Source organism: Alexandromys fortis, unplaced genomic scaffold (assembly GCF_014885135.2).
Source record: "Alexandromys fortis isolate MF-2015 unplaced genomic scaffold, M_Fortis_MF-2015_v1.1 scaffold_44, whole genome shotgun sequence".
Taxonomy (NCBI): domain Eukaryota; kingdom Metazoa; phylum Chordata; class Mammalia; order Rodentia; family Cricetidae; genus Alexandromys; species Alexandromys fortis.
This window is the reverse complement of record NW_026067921.1, coordinates 7,867,410-7,887,793: the sequence shown is the minus strand read 5'-3', so window position 1 is coordinate 7,887,793 and position 20,384 is coordinate 7,867,410. Positions and strand designations below refer to the sequence as shown.

The following is a 20,384-nucleotide window of genomic DNA, read 5'->3' as shown; positions in this document are numbered from 1 at the left end:
TAAAAAAAATATACATAATCCAGACTCTCTATGTATATTCTATTTTTGTGTGGCTTATTTTTCTTTACTCCTTTTAACTATGACTGTCTTTACTCTCTCTTAAAGACTTTGTTTTATTTTTTTAAAACCATTTACTTTTTTTAAAAATAAATATTTCTTCTCTCTCCCAAGCCTATGTACATTTATCTACAAAGCTGATCCATTTAGAGGTCTTTTTCATCTTAATTTGTCTTTATTACATATCTGTAATAATTGTCTGACCAGAAGCACTTTTAAAATGATAATCAGCTTGGTCTCAGTGGCCCTTGATGCTGGCTCCCCCTCTCTCAGGCTTTTATTATGGTGGAGGTAGCTCACCACTGGCTCTGGGACTGCTGGGTGGGAGCCATACTCACCACCTCAACTCTGGGTAGCATCATGCAGCATATAATCCATTTTTATCTGAGTAAAAGCTAAATTTTCCATGCAGTGCACTGTGTGTCTTGGAAATATCTCTGTGTATGATGATAGGAATCCACCATGCTCTCCTGCTCGTGCATTGCTAGCACACCCCATCCCGCTGCCTGCCTAGGCAGGGAGCACTGTGCCTCAGGCATGGTCTCAGCTACTTTCTCCAGACCCTGAGTGGGCACAAAAGCATCCAGACCCTAAGTGAGTAGAGGGCATCAGTCCCAAAAGTTTCAGACCACATTAGTGTGCCAATCTGTTGTCAGAGGCCACTTGTTTGTTTCTGGTTTCCCAGACCCAAAATAATCACACAGAAACTATATTATTTGTAATACTGTTTGGCCAATAGTGTAAGTGTATTACTAGCTAGTTCTTATATCTTAAATTAATCCATTTCTATTATTCTGTGTATTGCCATGTGGTTGTGGCCTACCGGTAAGGTTTCAAGCGTCTGGAGTCTGTCTCTTGCATCTGTCTCCTGCGGCATCTCCATGGCTTCTCTTTGACTCCACCTATTCTCTCTACTTTTCTGTTCAGATTTCCCACCTGGCTTTACTCTGTTAAGCCATTGGCCGAAAGCATCTTTTTTATTAACCAATCAAATAAAACATATTCACAGCATAGATCACCTCTACATCACACCACCAGTAGTAGTAGTAGTAGTAGCAGTAGTAGTAGTAGGGACTGGAGAGATGGCTCAGTGGTTAAGAGCACTGGCTGCTCTTCCAGAGGACCAGAGTTCAAGTCTCAGCACCCACATAGCAGCTCACTGTCTGAACTCTAATTCCAGGGGAGCCGACACCCTCACACAGACATGCATGCAAACAAAACACCAATGCCCAAAAATAAAAATAAATAATTAAAAAAAATAATAATAAATAAAGGGAGTATAAAAGAAAGATTATAGATGTAGAAGGAAGGTCAACTAGAATTTAGTTTTCAGTAAGCAGATGTGGTCAATTTACCTAACATCTCTGAACCTCAGTTTATTCATCTATAAAGTAAGGCAAATACTTTCTATTTTGTGATGATTTCAACCAATGTACATTATTCATTAATTCAATGCCTACAATAATAATTTTTTGTAAATTTAATTTATTTATAGATAAAAATCTATACTTAAACCTCTTGAGTATGTGTGTGTGTGTGTGTGTGAGTGGTGAATCTGATCATCGAAAACAGAAGTTGAAAAGGTCATAGGCTATTCATGGCCATATTGATTTCCTTTAGGAGTCTGTCCAGCCAGGTGTAGTGATACTTATCAATGATCTTAACACTGAGGAGGCTGAAGCAAGATACCCCCAGTTTAAGGCCAGCACAAAGTACATAACAAAACTCTGTATCCAAAAAGATTCTTTTTAAATTTCATGTGTAGACCCAGGGCCCCAATAAGATATACAAGGAAGCCCCACACCCTCTTTTTTGACAGAAGAACCTTATGCTGGGGAAGACAGTTCTACTGATCGCATTGCCTTTGCTGAAGCTCACCTGTTCCATGACTTGATCCCTTTATGAGCTTTTTGGTATCATAACATTTATTTATTATTGTGTGTGAGTGTGTATGACATAAGGGTACATGCTGTGGTGTAGATGAGGAAATCAGGACAACTTTGTGGAGTTGATTTTTCCCTTCTAACTTTACATGGGTTCTGGGGACCCAAATCAGGTTGGGGAGGCTTATGTAGAAAATGCTTTAATCCACTGAAGCATCTTGTTACCGCCTCCCTGTCCCCCCACCACCACCCCTGATTTAAGACAAGCTTTTAGTTTATTGCCTAGGCCGGCCTTGAACTCACGACATTCATTCCGACATTCATTCCTCCCGTGCCAACCTGTCAAGTGCTGGAATGATAGGCGTGAGCCTGGGGCTCTCTGTGTGATGTTGACCCAGCCCTAGTGATGAACTCTGCCTGGGTATGGATAGAGACTTGGGATTTGGAGTGGAAAGAAAACAGAATGGAGGCTGGGCAGTGGTGATGGTCACCTTTATTCCCAGCATTGGGGAGGCAGAAGCAGGTAGATCTCTGTGAGTTTGAGGTCAGCCTGGTCTAAAGTGAGTTCCAGGACAGCTAGGGCTGTTACCCAGAGAAACCCTGACTCGAAAAACAAAACAAAACGAAAAGAAAAGAGGATGGAGATGAAGTCCATGTCACAAGAGAGGAACGCTGGAGCTGAAGTTTTCAGCCTCGGAACATGAAGCCACAGACCTGTTTCCCATTGTCCCCTCTGTCTCAGTTCAAAGGGACTCTTCAAAGTGTTTGCTGCTGCATCTCTTACCTCATCTCCTGCCTCTTCATCCCCACCCCACCCCGCCACAGCTATCTCCAAGTTTTTTCCTCTCTGTAGACTCACTAGAGAGATAAAGGCCGGTTACCACCTTCCTGTCAGTGGCCCAGGTTAGCAATGAGGAGCCAGGAGCTCTCTAGTAGTCTCTGGAAGCCTAGTCACTGCCCCATGCTAAACGTTCACTAGAGCATCATTACAGACATGGCTCCTAGACTCCAGTTTTCAGCTTAGTGTTTGATGGTGCAGGCCAAATGGATTTGGAGCCTGTATTCTGATTTAAGCCGAATTTATCCTTTATTATTTGAAAGACTCTAACAAGTTTGTTTTTTTAATGTTTTCCCATCAGCACATTATTATTTATTGTTCTTAATACCTTGGGGCTCCTCGAAGACAGTCTTAAATTTCAACGTTGGCAAGTAAACAAATGTTTCCTAATAACATCTTCAGGCAAGCACCCAAAGGTCTCATTTTCAACATGATGTTTGGGTCCCCCTAATTGTCCTTTAGAATTGTGCCTAACCACATTTTATAATCACCAAAAAAAGAAACTCTTAGACATAACGTTGCTTCACAATTTATTTGTTCTTCTTAATTACCCTGTGCAGACAAAATAAAAAACAAAGGCAGAGGCGAGTAGGTTTAAATACGGCATCATTTGAACTCAAGAGATGAGCTCACATAGGCTGTGTTGGGGATTCACATGGCAGCTGTTCAGAGGCCGCTTCTCCCTGTTCCCAAGAGCGTGTGTCCAGAGGGGCAGTCCGTGGGTTGGGTGGAGAAACACAGGTAGTCTGTGTGGTCCCATAGGAACATCCATAGCTTTCAATTTTTCTATTACAATTTACAGAATCTGCTAGAAAGTTGAGGTTGGTGCTGAATACCCTCTTTTAGAAAAAAAAGATTTACTTTATGTGTATGAGTGTTTGCCTGCGTGTTTGTAAGTGCACTGTGTGCATACCTGTTGCCCATGGAGGCCAGAGGGTGCGCAGATTCCCTGGAAAGGGACTCATATAGGGTAGTACATTGCCTTGTGGGTGCTGGGAACACCCAGGTCCTCTGCAAGAGCGGCAAGTGCTCTTAGCCAGAGGCATCTCCAGACCCCTGAGATCTTCATCTGTCTTCCTCACCTGGGAGTCCAGAGATTATTTACCTCTCTTCCTCTGTGACCAAGAGGAAGGCTGCACAGGCAACCTTTATAATGACAAGGCAAGGAGATTGGCACCCATTACTGTTTAGTCACAAAAAGGTGGCCCATGGTGCTCAGCCTCCAGAGGTTAGGAAGGATGGGCTAGAGCTGTGTGCCCAGCTTGTGGGTTTCTGACGCAGAGGCTCCCGCAAGCAAACGCAAAGTCTTGCCTTACGTCACCAAACGTGTGCAGAGTAGCGTGCTTCCCTATTAGATTCCCTCACGCCCAGACCTTCCACTTGTCTCTCGGCTAATTTAGGGGAAAAAATCCATCTTTTCACATCAGCATCTATCTCACGATCCCCGTGAGTCAATTCATGCGGAAGCTTGTTTGTTTTTACATACGTCTCTCTAGAGTTTCCAGATACCCGGATGACGATGATACAGAGGTGTGGACTGTAGACTGCCCTGGCGCTTGCTCCTTGCCTGCCTTGCCTGATGGTTCCCATGGTAACGCTGGCTTGAGCTCTGCGTGAAGCCACATGGATTATCTAACTAAATGATCACATGAGACCTCTGAGATTATAAATGTGTTATGAGCATTTAAAGAATGACTTTGCTACCAGCGTTAGCCAATTGGTGCTGCCGTAACAGCAGCTGTGGGTGAGTAGTTGAAACACAACAGACACTTGTGTCTCACCATTTTGGAAGCAGAAAAACTAGCAGCTTTGGTGTCTGCTGAGGGCTGCTTTCTGCTTCATGGATGGGACCCTCTCACCGGGTCCACATGTGGCCCAAGAGGTAAGAGGGTCTCTTTGGGGCCATTCCTAGGGGCTCTGGACCTGTTTGCTAATCACTTCCCCAAGTCCCATTTCTAAATCATTGTAAGGATCAGATTTTGATGTATGAATTTGAGGGAGATATAACCTTCAGGCCATTGCAACACCTCTTCAAAAAAAAATATTCTAACAGTGTTTTGAAAGCTCTGATAGGAAGATTGTGAGTTTGAGGCTAGTCTGGGCTCCAGAAGCCATACCCTGTCTCAAGAAAGAAAAGGTTTTGTTTTTTTAATCAGTCGACATACTTTCTGTAGTTGTCTCGGTTCCATCATCATCTGCAACCTTTCCTCCTGTTCCTCTCATTAGCCGGGTTACAAAGGCCGTTTCATCTTGCCGCCATTGCCGAGACATCTGTTTATCCTCGCTTACTCGCACTGAGGTTTCCGTGTCCTCAAGCAATGTTTGTTCGTTTCTTACAGAAAGGAGGTCATGCCATAGACCGTGAGAGCCGACAGTCACAGGTCTGGGTGTACAACTATGAGCTGTTTTTCTAGTGTTGGTGACTTTTGCTGGTTAGTCTAGACTTGGGTTTTCTGATCGAGCTAGGCCTTTATGTGGCTCATGGGGTTAAGAATACAATCTTCGTGAATGTATACATTCATTTCTTTATGCATTTAGCCATACCAAAATATTTATTGATTACCTTTTGTAGACAGTGTGTTAGGTACTGGAGACAGGACAAAGAATAATAGGTGTAAGGTCTTTGCCCCATGGAGCTTATTAGAAAAACATATTCTAAATAAATAATAATGCTAAATATTAACTATAATTGTTATGCTGGTATGGCAAACATTTTCTTCCTAAACTTGTTTAATATTGAATAATTATTTTCTTTCAAGTGAGTCTGTTCCATAAAAACTAGCTTTTTTTCCGTAGTATGATTATTCATTGCTGCTTCTAGTCGTTGAAACCATTCATTGGTTCAATCAATCAATATTAAACTACTTATCAGGATCCTTGCTAAGCTTTCAGAGTACAAACACGAAATGACAACATTCCTGTCTTCGAGAGTCACAGTGTGTTTGATTGCATGCTGTATTTGTTATAAAACTTCTATTGGGACATATACAATGGAAGCAATTTAAAGAAGGAAGGTTTTGTTGACTCAAAATGAGGGTGAGCATGAAGTGGCTGGTCACATCATTCACAGTCAGGAAGCAGAGAAAGGGGAATTGCAATGCTCTGCCCACTTTTCCCTTTTTATGCAGTCCAAGATTCCAGCTCGTGATATGGTACCATTCACATTTAGGGTAAGGTTTCCCACCCCGAAGAAACTTTTCTGGAAGACACACCCAGATATTTAGCTTCTAGGTAATCATAAACTCAGTCAGCTTGATAATGAAGGTTAAACATAATCAGTCTCTCCCATGTTTCCTTGATACCCTCAGATATCAGTTTGTCTCAATTTTCTATCTCTGGTTCTGAAATCTCATTTTCATCTCATGATGCAAAAGTCATTTAGTCCATCTCTAGAAGTCCCCCATCTTCAACAGTCCAAACACTGTTTAAAAGTCCAAATTCCAGAGACCTTTCTAAGACTGGAGGCAAATGTCTTAACTGTGAACACCACAAACAGAATCAAAGGACATACTTCCGTTACAAAATTGCAGAGTAAATGTTCCCATTCTGAAAGTGAAGCAAGGTAAGATTGGACTCAACCTCCTTGCAGGGACTCTAACACTACTATACATTGACCTCAGTGGCTTTCTGGAACCTTGTTGCAAGCTTCCATGACCCTGTTTTTACACATATTTTGCATGTGTGTAGAACCTAAACCATGTGGATGGCCCTGAAACTTGAGATAAAGTCTGGCTACCCTTGATCTCGTGTGCAGTGCTTCATGCCTTGGTGCCTGGACCAGAGAAAACACTTCCCTTGGAGTTGTTTCCGGCAGGGACTCCTTTACTGGTATTCTTAGTTCAGGCTCTCCATTAAAATTAGTTTGCATTTTCACAAACTGGAACCTCCTGTGAGTGGGACTTGGTCCTCAGAACACGATTTATACTGTGGTAGTGCAGAGCACAAGGTTTCTTTTCGGCAGTACCAATTTAACGATGCTTTCCCTGCACCCACATTGCCTGCAACTTTAAACTTATGCACACAGCACTTAGACACCAGTCCTGCACACTGCTCCTCCCGCTGTGCACAGCACTTACACACCAGCCCTGCACACTGCTCCTCCTGCTGTGCACAGCACTTACACACCAGCCCTGCACACTGCTCCTCCTGCTGTGCACAGCACTTACACACCAGCCCTGCACACTGCTCCTCCCGCTGTGCACAGCACTTACACACCAGCCCTGCACACTGCTCCTCCTGCTGTGCACAGCACTTACACACCAGCCCTGCACACTGCTCCTTCCTCTGTGCACAGCACTTCAACGCAGTGGAGACCAGCTGCTGTGCCTGCGTTTTCAGTTCCCTAATGAAGACATTGGGGATTTAGAGGCAGGGTATTTTCCATGGAAGGCCATCTTTTCTGTAATTCCTCATCTGGCTTGAACCACTATTTTGGAAAAGTGCCATTTTTTCAACATCATATTTCCCTGGGGGTCATTCGGGGATGTGCTTAGTGGCCTGCGGGGTGCCCTTGTACTTTGTGAGTTTTCGTTGGGAAGATGAGAAGAAAGTAGCAGTGGTTTGAGATTCTGTAAACACTGCCTGGTCCCTTGGCAGCTGGGTATGTGCTGGCTCACTGGAAAGGGCTGTGGTTCAGCTGGCCAGCTGACTGTCTTTAGGGGTCAGAGTCAAGCGTCCTCTTCGCTCTTCTGTTTCAAAGGTCAGCCAGCTAAATTTCACCGTCATTTTCTGTTCATCAGCTCACTATCCCTGACTTTTATGTATGGTTAGATTTATCCATTATTTGTTTAAATTATTTCAATCCATATGCAGTAGGACATGTATTTGTTTTCTAGCGGCAAGCAGGAGTTAGGGGACAGCTGTTCTGATGCCAGCCTCAGAGAAATATGGCATGTGGTTTGATGTAGTAAGACTGGCTAGTCCTGCACTGTTTCAGTTGGGGATCCAGAGCACAGGAGAATAGAGGAGGTGAGGTAACTGGTCAGAGTCTCAGTAGTGTCTCACTCCTAATCCCAGTACGCGGGAGGGGGAAGATCGCCATGAGTTAGAATCTAGCCCGAGCTACACAGCGAGATCCAGGCCAGCCTAGGCTACAAAGTAAAATTCTGTCTCAGAGGGAGAAAAATGTCTCTGAGGTAATGGGGAAATATATATTTCTTAATATTTAGTGTTTTATAATCTATAGTTGTCTAACCATTGTCTTCTTGTCCTCCCATCACATTGGCTTTGCCTCCCTGGCTTGCTGCTCGGTTGGAAGCTTAGATGGTTAGCAATGAAGCTGTGGCATGATGAGGTCTTAAGGAACATAGGGTGGTGCAGGAGGTCCTTCTTCCTATGTGTCGCTTATATTGGTTAATGAATAAAGAACCTGCCTTGGCCTGATAGGGGCAGAACTTAGGTAGGCAGAGAAGACGGGATTGAATTCTGTGAGGAAGAAAGAGGAGGGAGAGAACTGCCATGGAGCCGCCAGAGTCAGACATGCTGGATCCTTCCCGGTAAGCCACTGCCACGTGGCGATGCACAGATGAACAGAAATGGGTTAAAGTAAGATGTAAGAATTAGCCAATAAGAAACTAGAGCTAACGGACCAAGCAGTAATTTAATTAATACAGTTTCTGTGTTGTTATTTCGGGGCTAAGCAAGCCGGGTGGCCAGGACGAACAAGTGGGTCCTCCTCCTACAATAGGGTTGTTGCCTCAGTCCCCGAGAATGCATCAGTGGCCAAGGACAAGATCTTAAGCACTAGAAAGTGCTGGGGCGTTCAGATTAGACAGATGTTTGCCCCTCACTGACTATGAGACCTTAGGCTCATTTCTCCATTTCTCTGAGCCTTCATTTCCTTATTTGTGGGAGGGGAAAATGGCACATATGGCCGTGGGGTGAGAGGGTTCGTCTTGATTGGCAGCTTGACTGGACTGAGAGATGCCCATACGATGAGTAAAGCGAGCCCCTGGGGGTGTGGGTGAGGGAGCTTCCCGAGGCAGTTTAGATGAGGAGGGTGCCGACTGAACCTAATGGTTTCACCCACTGAGGGCTTCCATCTGAACAGATCATTCAGTGGTGGAGACCATGGAGGTGGCCCCTTGTTGGGAGAAATTACTTGCTGTGGATATGCCTTGGAAGGGCGTGTCTTGGTCCTAGCCTCCTCCTGTTATTTCTCTCTGCTTCCTGGCTATAACAAGGTTTTCTTCTCCACTTTCTTCCCCTGTGATGTTCTGCCTCTCTCTCTCTCTCTCGGGCCCAGAAACAAAGCAGTTAGTCAAGCATGGGCTGAGATCTCTGAAACTGGAATGTGTCATTCTTTCCCCAAGTGGTTTCGTGGGCGCTGTGTCACAGTGAGGAAAATGCTAATACAAAGATAACAAATGCCTTAGCACATGTGCAGCCCCATCTCGGTGGGACAGAGGAGGCTCCCAAGTCAGTTCCTTTAGAGATACTGAGAAGATCTCATCCCTAGCATCTATTCCCTGAGCCCCAAACAAAGAGTGAACGGATGGATAAATATGTTCTTGTCTCTCAAGATTGCAAGCGCTGGAAGTCGAGATCAGGGTGCTAGTACGGTCAGGTTCTGGCGAGGATCCTTCCAGGATCTCCCTGGACACTAAGTGCTGGCTTCCCCCGATGTCTTTTCATGGGCTGGAAAGAGCGAGAAAGCTTCCTGTAGAGCCTAAATCCCACTCATGAGGGACCCCACTCTCAATGACTTATCTGGTTCCCACAGATCCAGTCTCTTAATAGCATCCCTGGTTGTTTGAAGGAGAATGTCTCCTACAGGCTCCCATAGTCGAACACTTGGCCCCAAGTTGGTGGTGCTGATGGGAGAGGTGACAGAGTCTTTAGGAGGTGGAATATGTACATCATTGGGGGTGGACTTCGGTGTTTATAGCCTCACCCCCTTTTTCCTGTATGTGGGATAAAACGTGGCCAGCCAGCTCCTGCTCCTATGTCCATGGCATGCCTTCCCAACCGCAATGCACTCTTCATCCCCCTCAAACCAAAGGCCAAAAGAAACTCTTCTTTAAGTTGCTTTTAGTCATGATATTGTGTCATAGCAACAGAAAGTAACCGGCACATTATCACTTGGCTGGGGGAAGCAGGGTTGGGGCGAGGGTAGCATATCAACACATAGATTAGGGAGGGAGGTGTTATTCAGCCCATACCAACCTTGATTATTGATAGAAAGCAATCGTGAGCTCTAATAGGAATGCCGTATTTCGTGGCTAGGTAGACAGGCTCCATCACAAGCAACATTTGATAAGGCAGGCTCGTGCAAGCTGAGGTGGGAAGCAGGGTTAGGGAGAGGACTGTGCAGAAGAACAAGGCGATAGTCTTACTGTGAGCAGAGATACAGTGAGCGGGGAAGGTAGAGGTCGGCCAAGCATGGCTGTCTGTTCTTCGCTGGTGCGTCAGTCTGATGTAGCTACTCATCTACAAGAGGAGGAACAAGAAGGAAGGTAGGAGAAGCCAGAAGAGTCACACCACAGAGAAGAAAATTCCAGAGGCATTTCTCCCCTGACCCTTTTATTTCCTGCTAATTACTTTGCAGGAACTCTGCTCATGGAAGCCACAGGTGCCAGGGCAGCCTCAGAGCATAAAAGGTTTGGGAGCAAAGTATATGGAAAGGGTGAAAATGTCCTGTGAGTCATTGGCTAAGAGAAGTGTAGACAGCTTGAATCGGGATAGAAGAGTCTGAGTTCCGAAGCAGAGCTCAGAGGTCTCAAGGGAGGAGGAATTCGCAGAGACCTGTTCTGAAGAGGAGCTGGAATTCCCAGTCAGTCGTGGAAGCAGAGAGAGTGGGCCACAGATTTCGGATGGATTTGGATCTGACTCAGGTGCTCAGGAGTCTGTATCTCCCAGAGATGGTTCTCCTTTGTGACACCGGGTTATATACACTCTGCTCCAACCTCCAATCTTTAAAACATAAGCCTATTTTGTGATTATAAAGCTCACACATGCTCAACACGAAAAAATCAGAAATGCAGAGGAATATAAAGAAGAAAACAAAAATAACCTATAATCTCATCACACGGGAAAGCTAATGCTAACGTTGACTGTATTTCTAGTCAGTCTTTCTCTTATGCATATGATTACATAGATAAGGTGGCTCTGTCTATATGGTTTAATTTTGCATGCTGATTTTTTATACTTAAATGATAATATAATCATTTCCTCCATGTTATTAAGAGTTCTCTGTAATTAAGCATCATTTAAAATGACATTTTCCCCTGGTTTTAAGCACATCTGGACCAATTTCTACCAATTAATGAAAATCCCCAGAGAGACCTTTGTGGGGGTTGGTGAATAGGATATTCCCAGAGGTGAGGGCTTTTCGGGGGTCTGTGCATGCTCACCACTGTGAAGGACTTCTCACAAAGGTGTCTCACATTCCCAGCCGCTGATATCAGGGCGGAGCAGTGGCTGAGGCGCAGCACCTTTGCGGTGAAAAGCAAAACCAGCCTGGGCCCATGCATGTGTGAGGCCCCTGTGTTCCCCTCCAGCACTGGGGAGAGAATGATATGCCTTCCTGTCCACCTTGTCACTGTTCGATACTCAAAAGAACCACTATGTTAGCCAGAGGGCTGCCATAACAAGACTCCATAGACTGGGTAGTTTAAATAGCAGAAATCCTTCATGGTTCTAGAAGCTGCCAGTACAAGACCAAAGTGTCAGCAAGCTTGGTTTCTGATTGTAATTTTCTTCCTTAAGCTGCACATAGCTACCTTCTTGCTAAATCCCCATGTGGTCTCTCCTAATTTGGGGGTGCCGGGCGTTTAACCCAGGTCCCTACATGGGCAAGGCAAGTGCTCTACCGTCAAACTCAACCCTGGCCCTGAACATCCTCGTTTTGGATAAGACCCCACCCTAAAGACTTCATTTTAGCTTAACCATTTCTTGAAAATGCTTATCTGCAAATAGCGTTGTTTTCTGAGGTACTGGGGGTTAGGGCTTCAACATGCATTGGCTTGGGAGTGCACAAATCAATCCTTAGTCACCGCAGGTCTCCAGCCACAGGGGAGTACTTGGGGGCTCTAGGTTAAGAGAACACAGCCGGGATATGTGATGGTAGACAAACCCTCACCTCCCAGAAAACAGTGCCTTTAACACTGTATATCCCCGCTGTCAGGAATCTGCGCTTTCCCAGCGCCCAACAGGCCCTGAGCAACGCAGGCACCAATTTCCTGACAGACAGGAGGCCTCGGTTCTCGGGAAAATTCATGGAACCACTCTGTGACTGGGGCCCAGGAGGGCAAGGTCGGATCTGTGGAGGTCTGAGGGAACAGGCATCTAAGCCACATACTCTGGAATCCACACTTCTCAAAGGGTGCCTTTATTTGCATTTTTGTGTGTATTTTTCTATATCTAGACTCTAGTGTTCAACATCTTTTTCTATGTGGTAATTTATTATGAAGTATTTGCAGTTGCGTCTCAAACGTACTCCCCCCCCACACACACCAAAAAGGGCATTCTGAAATGTAAAAGTGAGACCCCGTGAGACATTCTCCACCCACCCTCACCATCAATTTCTAAAAACGTTGGTGTTTCTTCCTCACTTAGGCTGCAGGCTTAGCCACTGAAATGCAGGCGGCAGAGGCGAGCTGCATCCGCGCGGGGCAGTTCCATTCACCGTCTTCCCCTTCCCACTCCGTGTTTTCGGTTACAGCTGCTTCCTCAGTGCCCACCTCAGAGTGGAGACCGTGGGAGCAGCGCCACCGCCGCCGCCGAAGGCTTCTGATGGACAAGAGGCACGAATGGCTCCTCGGCTGTTGTAAGTCACTGCAGTTTTCAGGGTCACTTCTTCCTGGAGCGTACCCATAATTCCCCTGATGGCTTTGCCACTCTAGCATATCATTTCTTTCACAAACGTCTGTGACCCGTCACCTTCCCAGGCTCTGCCTGACTTTTAATGAGAGCCGCTGTGGACGTACAAGCGTCAGGGTGAGTGCTGACAGTAGGTGAAGTCACTTGCCGTCTGCACGACCTGCTTCTGCACCCTGCGGCTCTCCTCACCTGCTTCACAGTCCTGCTGCCCTGGCTTCGTACCCTGCCTCTCTAAGCCAACAAGGAAGGGCAGACACCAAGCGGCTATTGTGTTTGTACTCAATGGGCATTCATTAACTACGTTCTCGTGCGCTACTGAACATGGGGAAGAAAGTTACTTCATTATTATCAACGGATGATAGATCTGCCCGTTCTCTCTCTTACTTGAGGAGGACTGTTATTTAGTATTTTTTCTTTCTATTTTTCCTTCATTGTCTTCTTTATAACTGAGATAATTCCAGTAATAATTACAGCTCCTGGTCTGGGATGTAACTCAATGAGAGAGACAATTTTAGGTACCCGCTACCATACATTCAATTTCCAGACCCCCAAGCTCTCTAAAAGAAAGGGGAAAAAATGTAACAACTATACCTACTACTTATTGACTTTATCTAAAGAAGAACCAAATCCTGGGGGCTTAGAATGCCAAGCTTGTCCACCCTCCAAGAAGGGACTCAGTCATTCGTTTTCCAGGGAAAGTAGCTCATTTCAGGTGATTGTTATCCTCAGGTGGCCACCTTAAGTATAGGTTAATGGTGGTGTGGAATTCGTGTCCATTGAATATCTGTAACGAGCTGTGTTTTTGCATGCATGATTATTTATGGGCTGAGTACAGTTATTATTAGGCCGTTTTGTCACTAGAAAATGAAGATTTAGAGAGATTAAGGGAAGCTTGGTGACTAGCCACCTTCCATTCATGCAACATACAACAAACATTATTGCATGCTTACTGCATGTCAGGCACTGTCACCGACGTAAGGGGCAGCCACAGCTAACTCAGGTAAGGATTCTGTTCTCATGGAGACAAACAAGGGAGCAGCAAACTCAAAGATGAGATCATTTCAGATAGTGACTCATGCTACAGGAAAAACAAGACAGGGTTACTGCTAGTTGTATTAGTTACTGTTTGGTTGCTGCCACAAAATACCATGACCAAGGCAACCTACAGAAGGAAGCATTTAATTGGGCTGTATGGTTTCAGAGGATCAATGGTACAACAAAGTCTTGACTGCAGGTATAGCTTGCTCAGAGCTCACATCTTGGTCTGCAAGCAGGAGGCAGAGAAACTCACTGGGAATGGCGTAAGTCTTTTGAAACCTCAATGCCTGCCCCCGTGATAGAATTCCTTCAACAAGGCCACACCTCCTAATCCTCCCCAAACAGCCACCAACAAAGATTTATGGGGGACATCTCATTTAAGCCATCACCATAGTGATCATCAGGAATGGGGACAACCACCCAACGGATAGAGAATGAAGGAGACCTAAATGATGAGAAGTTGATTGTCATGGTTTGAATGAGAATGTCCGTAGAGGCTCAGATATTTGAATACGTGTCTGCTAAGTTGGTGGCACTGTTTAGGTAGGTTTAGGAGGTGTGGCCTTGCTGGAGGAAGTATGTCACTGGGTGGGTGGGGGTGAGATTTCAAAGCCACAAGCCATTCCCAGTTTGTGAATGCTTCCTGCTTATGGTTAGAGATATGAGTTCCCGGCTGTTGCTTCATCCATGTTTGCTGTCTGTGGCTATGATTCCCTCATGAGATTCTTATCACTTTGGAACTATAAGCCCAAACTGTCTTCTAGAAGTTGCCTTGGTCATGGTGTTTTATCACAGCAATAGAAAAGTAGCTAAGACCGTGACAATACAAATACTCAGTGAGGCCACAAATGTCAAGGTCCTAAGGGGCAGGAACAGTAATTGACCTTCAACACGCAACTGGGTTATCTAGTTTTTACTTCTTTTATAGCTATTGAGGTAATATTTTACATATTATAAAAGCTGCCTATTTAAATGTACAGCTCGTTGTTTTAAAGGTATTTTCAGACTGGTACGTCTATCTCAACTACCCAATCCAAGACAATTTCCAGACCTGTGAAGAAGCCTTGTATTCACAGATGTCATGACTCATCCCAGTCCCTACCCTCGGGGAGCCACTAATCTACTACTGTCTGCGTCTCTGGACTTGCACATTGTGAAGCTATGGCATGGCTAGTTCCTAACGTGTCATCTTCCGTGACCAGTTTCCTTCATTTAGCATAGTGTTTTCATAGTTTCCCCCACGTTGTAGTACTTACCAATATGTCTGTTTTTATATGGTTATAGCAGATTTTGATTATCCATTCTTCAATTTATAAACATGAATTGCTTTCTCTTTATGTCCATTATACATAATGTTGTTATGAACATTTACATACAAATATTTGTACATAATACAAATGTACACATTTTTATTTCTTTTGGTGTATATATATCTATACGCACATATGTACATCTAGAAAAGAATTTCCATGTCATTCAGCCTTTTCAGGACTCAGTACTCAGCATTATATGAAGATTTCAGTTTCTTTATAGTCTCACTAACAAGGGACATTCGTGTGGGTGTGAAGATTGTGTCTGGGGTTTTGACTTGTGCTTTCCTAATGAAAGCTAAGCATCTGTCTGCATGGGCCAATTGTATCAATTTTTCTGATAAGTGTTTATTCAGATTTCTTGCTGATGTTTTTCATTGGGTTATTTTTTTTTTCTGAGACAAAGTTTCTCTATATAACAGTCCTGGCTGTCCTGGAACTCACTCTGTAGACCAGGCTAGCCTCAAACTCACAGAGAATCCACCTGTCTCTGCCTCCTGAGTGCTGAGATTAAAAGTGTACATCACTACTGCCAGGCTCATTGGGTTATTCTTTTATGATGGAGTTTTGATAGGTTTTCTGTACTCTGGATATAAGGTCCTTGTCATATATCTGCAAAGGCTTATCTGTAATTCTGTAATTTGCCCTTTTATTTTCTTGATCGTGTTCTTTGAAACACAACAGTGTTTTTTAAATTATTCTTTGTTGTCAGAGGCTGTTTGTTTGTTCTCAGATGCCCTGACCTGAAATATTCACATAGAAACTGTATTAATTACAATACTGCTTGGCCAAAGCCTCTAGCATATTCCTAGCAAGCTCTTTTTTTACATCTTAAATTAACCCATTTCTATTAATCTGTGTATCACCACATGGCTGTGGCTTACAGGCAAGGTTCGGCACATCTGTCTACAATGGTGGCTACATGGCTTCTCCCTGACTCTGCCTACCCTTTCTATATATCTTTCCAGCCTGGCTATATTCCGTTAAGTCTTTGGCTGACAGCAGCTTCTTTATTCATTAACCAATAAAAGCAACACATATATAGAAGGACCTCCCTCACCAGTTCTTTGTGTATATCTATGTGGGAGCACACCATGGTACATGCGTGGGGGTCAGAAGACAACTTGTGGGAATTAGTTCTCTTTGTCCACTGTGGGCTCTGAGGATTGAAGGGAGGTTATTAGGCTTACACATCAAGTCTGTTTATTTTTCCCCTTGAACTATCTCACTGACCCATGAAGCAGAAATTTTTTTACTTTTAAAATCCAATTAGTCCATTTTTTAAAAATTCTTGACACTTTTCTTTTAAATTCCCTTTTTTGCAAGGTTTTGCAAAGATTTTTGCAAGATTCCCTTGCACCTTTGCTTCCTCGCGGAGGTACTTATTTATTTGGCTGTGGATTGAGCCCAGGGCCTCCTACATGCTAGACACATGTTCTGCCACTGAGCTGAATCTCTATCCTAGGAAGAAATTTTAGTTTTGTGCCAAGCACAGTAGGACACACCTGTAATCTCAGCACTCAGAAGACAGGGACAGGAGGATCATTACATTTCAATCCAATCTCTTCCACATAGCAAGTTCCAAGTCAGCCAAGCTACATAGTAAGACACCATAGAAAAAAAAAATAGAAAGAAAAGTATCATTTTAATTCTTACATTTAGGTCAATGATTCATGGTGAATTAGTACTTTATTAATTTTTCAATTAGAGTACGAATCAATGGGTTTCATTGTGTCATTTTCATGCATACATTCTGTACTTTAAATAATATTGGGGGGAAGAGTGTAGTGCAGAGAGTCCCACTTTACTCTTTTTGCCTGTAGATAATCAGCTGTCCCAGCACCATTTTTTGAAAAAAATAGTTTTAACTGGGCCCACACCACAAGACCTGTAATCCTAGCTGCTCCTGAGGCAGAAGTATTGCGAGCTCAAGACCAGCCCAGGATACAGGAGTTCGAAGCCAGCAGATAATTTAGTGATATTCTGTGTCCAAATGAACGGTGAAACCGAAGGGCAAGGGTATAGCTCAGAGGGAGAGTGCCTACCTTGCACAGAGGAGGCTCAGACCCAGGGCCAAAGCCCAATAAACAAGCAAAACCCAACATATTTCCCCTATTAAGTCGCTTTGGCACCTTGTCTAAAACTGACCATAATGTGGATTTATCTCGATACCATCAAGTTTTGCTGGTTTCTGTAGCTACCCTCATACCTTATATCACATTATATAGGCTCTGAAATACTCCTCTTCCGTCTTTGTTCTTTTTCAAGGCTACTGTGCCTATTCTCAGCTATTCTTCCATATGACTTTTATCCAGCCTGTCAGTGTCTGCAGAAGAAAAGATGTTGAAATTTTGATAGGAATTGCAATGGATATCATTACTAGCTTATAAAAATACAATTGGTTTTGCACATTTATTTCATATCCTAACACATTTCTGAACTTGATGTATTTTTAATTATGATTCATTACTGCTTACTCACTGAGGCACTGTATTAGGCATTATAAGACATACAGAGATGGTCTAAGATGCTTATAACATAGGTTAAGCTTACTGGATTCAACAGTGGCCATGCTTGGAACAAACAGGGATGTATGGAATTGCCGAATGAGTATTAGAGAAAGGTAGACTTCTGAAAAGACAATTCAGAGCTGGAGCAGCCTGGAAGAGACTGAGTAGGAAGGCCATGCCTTCCTTGCACCTCCCCTTTCTCCTTCCTTTTTTTTCTTTATTTTCTCCAGCCCACTTTCTCTAGAAACACTGGTAGACCATAACCAGAGGTGGCTGCTGTTTCTCAAGCCTGGCCGATCATCAGAACTTCTTGGAAAGCCTTCTAAAGTACAGATCCCAGGCTCCCCGGCCCAGGGCTGCTGTGTCATGCTCTCAGATGAGGAGGCACGGACAGCCGCGTTAACATTTTTATCTAATTTTCTGCCAATGTTGGGAATTTCTGGATATGGTTATAATTATATTCACATATGGTCTAGTATCTCTCTCCGTCTACTGTATCTCCAGTTCTTTCCAGGACACTCGGGGGTGCAGGTCACAAGGGTATCTGGGTAAGTGATCCTGTCTGGCTTCTCCACTAACGAGAGCCACGTCTATTGTACGCATTTCTAAGAGCGTGCATTCGTGCTTTTATCAGCATGTTTATGGAGATAACTCACTATATAAAACAAATGCTTACTTTTCATAAGTAAGAATTCCAAGGAGAACCTTTTGCTATGCTGTCCAGGCTCCTCGGTGTCACTTGTAGGGCATATAATCCGTTATCCAGAAATTTTTAAAAATTTTTATTTATGTATTTTTTTTTAAAGACATGGATTATCATGTAACTCTCTGGCTGGTCCGGAACCCCTCTGTAGACCAGGTTTGGTCTTGAATGCAGAGATCCATCTGCCTTTGCCTCCCTCGTGTCCTTTTAATATTTTTAAATAAAATGTCTAGTTTTCAAAGTCCTTTGCATCTCAACTTTCCCAGAAGTAACCAACTTCTTAAAGATACTTTTAACTATACAAAGTATTAGCTTAGAGTGTCAAGGATGTATATAAACACTACACATACTTTCCCACAGCCCTTTTCTCATGAAATACTATTAGCCCGTTGTCTAACTATTTTAGACCCTTGTCTCCCAGAAGTAGAAATTCATTATGTCAATAGTTTTGTTTTTGTTTTTTTTTTGTTTATTTGTTTGTTTGTTTGTTTGTTTGCGTGGGGATCTCAGGTTTTCCTATCACCCACATTCTTGTGTCAGTCCCCTGAGACCCAGGTAGGGATGTGGGGTATAAGTTAGGGTGGACATTACCAGGAAATGGATATGCACTTTTGACTTTACCAGATGTCTTTGGAGGTTACCCGGAACATTAACTTATCCAATTTTTTCCTCTCATCAATGACTTATGAGAATGTGTCTTCTTAGGAGGCAGAGGCAGGAGGATCTCTGTGAGTTTGAGACCAGCCTGGTCTACAGAGCTAGTTCCAGGACAGGCTCCAAAACCACAGAGAAACCCTGTCTCAAAAAACAAACAAACGAACAACAAAAAAAGAATGTGTCTTGCTCCACATTGAAAACCGATACCATCAAGTTTTTAAAGTCAACATGAAGCCGGAGCGAGTGCCACCCATCCTAATGATGTGAGTTTGATGCCCCAGACCCATGAGGTGAGAAGAGAGGACCGACTTCCCCGAGTTGTCCTCTGACCTCCACACTTTATAAAAACATGTAAAATATTTTTAAAGAATTGGGAAGTAAGCATCTTCCTGGGTCATCCTCTCAGATTCCTGTATGGTAGCTTAAGAATATGACTGCAAACAGGCTTCAGATGATTTTGAGGAGCTGAGAGCTTCTCTGCTCCGAATAGGCATGCATACACATTGACAAGAGAATGTCACTGGGATCAGCTTAAGGGAGGAGAGTTGTATGTTGGTTCATGGCTTCGGGCAATAGGGTGACCTATGGAGGGGAGGCCATGGCATTGCGGTTGGTTGGTCTTTGTGAAGATGACTCACATTGTGACTGACCAGGAAGTAGAGAGCTCAATAGGAAACCAGGCTACGCAGTAACCTTCAGAACCCCGCCCTCAATGACTCACCTCTGCCAGCCTGACAATCTCACGAAACAGCGCCACCAGCTGGCACCAAGTGTTAACACGGGAACCGTGGAAGACATTTCACATCGGAACTGTCATAGTGAAACTTCTCTGTTTGGTTAGACACATCCGTGTTGGCTGTGCTTGCATCATTTAAGAAAGAAAGTGTGCGCAACAAACCTTGCAGATATATTTTTCTTTGTTTTTCCCTTTTCAATTTTCTTTTTCTTTTTTTTTTTAAATTTGAGACAGGTGGTGTAGAAAGTGCCATCCTCCTGCCTCAGCTGTTCAAGAGCTAGAATTACGGATGTGCACCACCACACCCGACACTGCAGACGCATTTGAATAAGACAATAGGATGTGATTTGCCAGTCCGCAGCGTGGTACTTACAGCCCTACCTGTGCCAGCTACGCTGATAGGAGGTGGCCCCTTTCTGGAAGCCCTTTATACGCACCACCAATGCTTAGGGCAGGGTGCATGTCGGAGATGCCTGCCAGCCCACTGGGTGGTGTTGCTGTGGCTTTTTCAAAGCCTGGAGGAATCCGAGAAGCAACTGAGAGGAATGATGCACGGAAACAAAAGGCAGTGGAAAGAGTGACCAGCCAGCAGGCTCTGGCAGGCTAGAACGCTCCGTCCTTGTTGTTACTGCTTCACGAAAATGCCGCGGGCCTTCTGGCAGGGTCTGCAAGGTAGAGCCGTCCTGGGAAAACAAGGATGAGGGATGCTGAGTGGGATGCTAGTTTCCCACATCACTGCTCCCCAGTGGATGCTCCACCGTGAGGATGGGGACCCCCGTGCCCCTGGGTAGGTGTCTGCTGACCTTCCTCTGTCCTGGCTGCTTTCCCAAGAG

At 44.2% G+C, this 20,384-nt stretch overlaps 1 protein-coding gene across 17 annotated transcripts in view; it reads left to right on the top strand.

The window, feature by feature from the left end:
• LOC126501214 (uncharacterized) overlaps window positions 1-20,384 on the top strand; it is a 166,316-nt gene that overhangs the window by 133,029 nt on the left and 12,903 nt on the right. For 9 of the 17 annotated variants that reach the window (XR_007591579.1, XR_007591577.1, XR_007591576.1 and 6 more), the window contains 2 exons: window positions 12,440-12,544; window positions 12,666-20,338. The exons of 1 other annotated variant lie outside the window; for it this stretch is intronic. Coding sequence is in view for 1 of the 16 variants with exons in the window: in XM_050141761.1 (XP_049997718.1) it covers window positions 1,877-1,962 (86 nt within the window). In the remaining 15 variants the exon portion in view is untranslated. Of the gene's footprint in view, window positions 1-1,876; window positions 3,402-12,333; window positions 12,545-12,665; window positions 20,339-20,384 lie in introns of those variants that run through there. 7 more of the 17 variants (XR_007591568.1, XR_007591566.1, XR_007591565.1 and 4 more) reach the window with 7 other exon arrangements.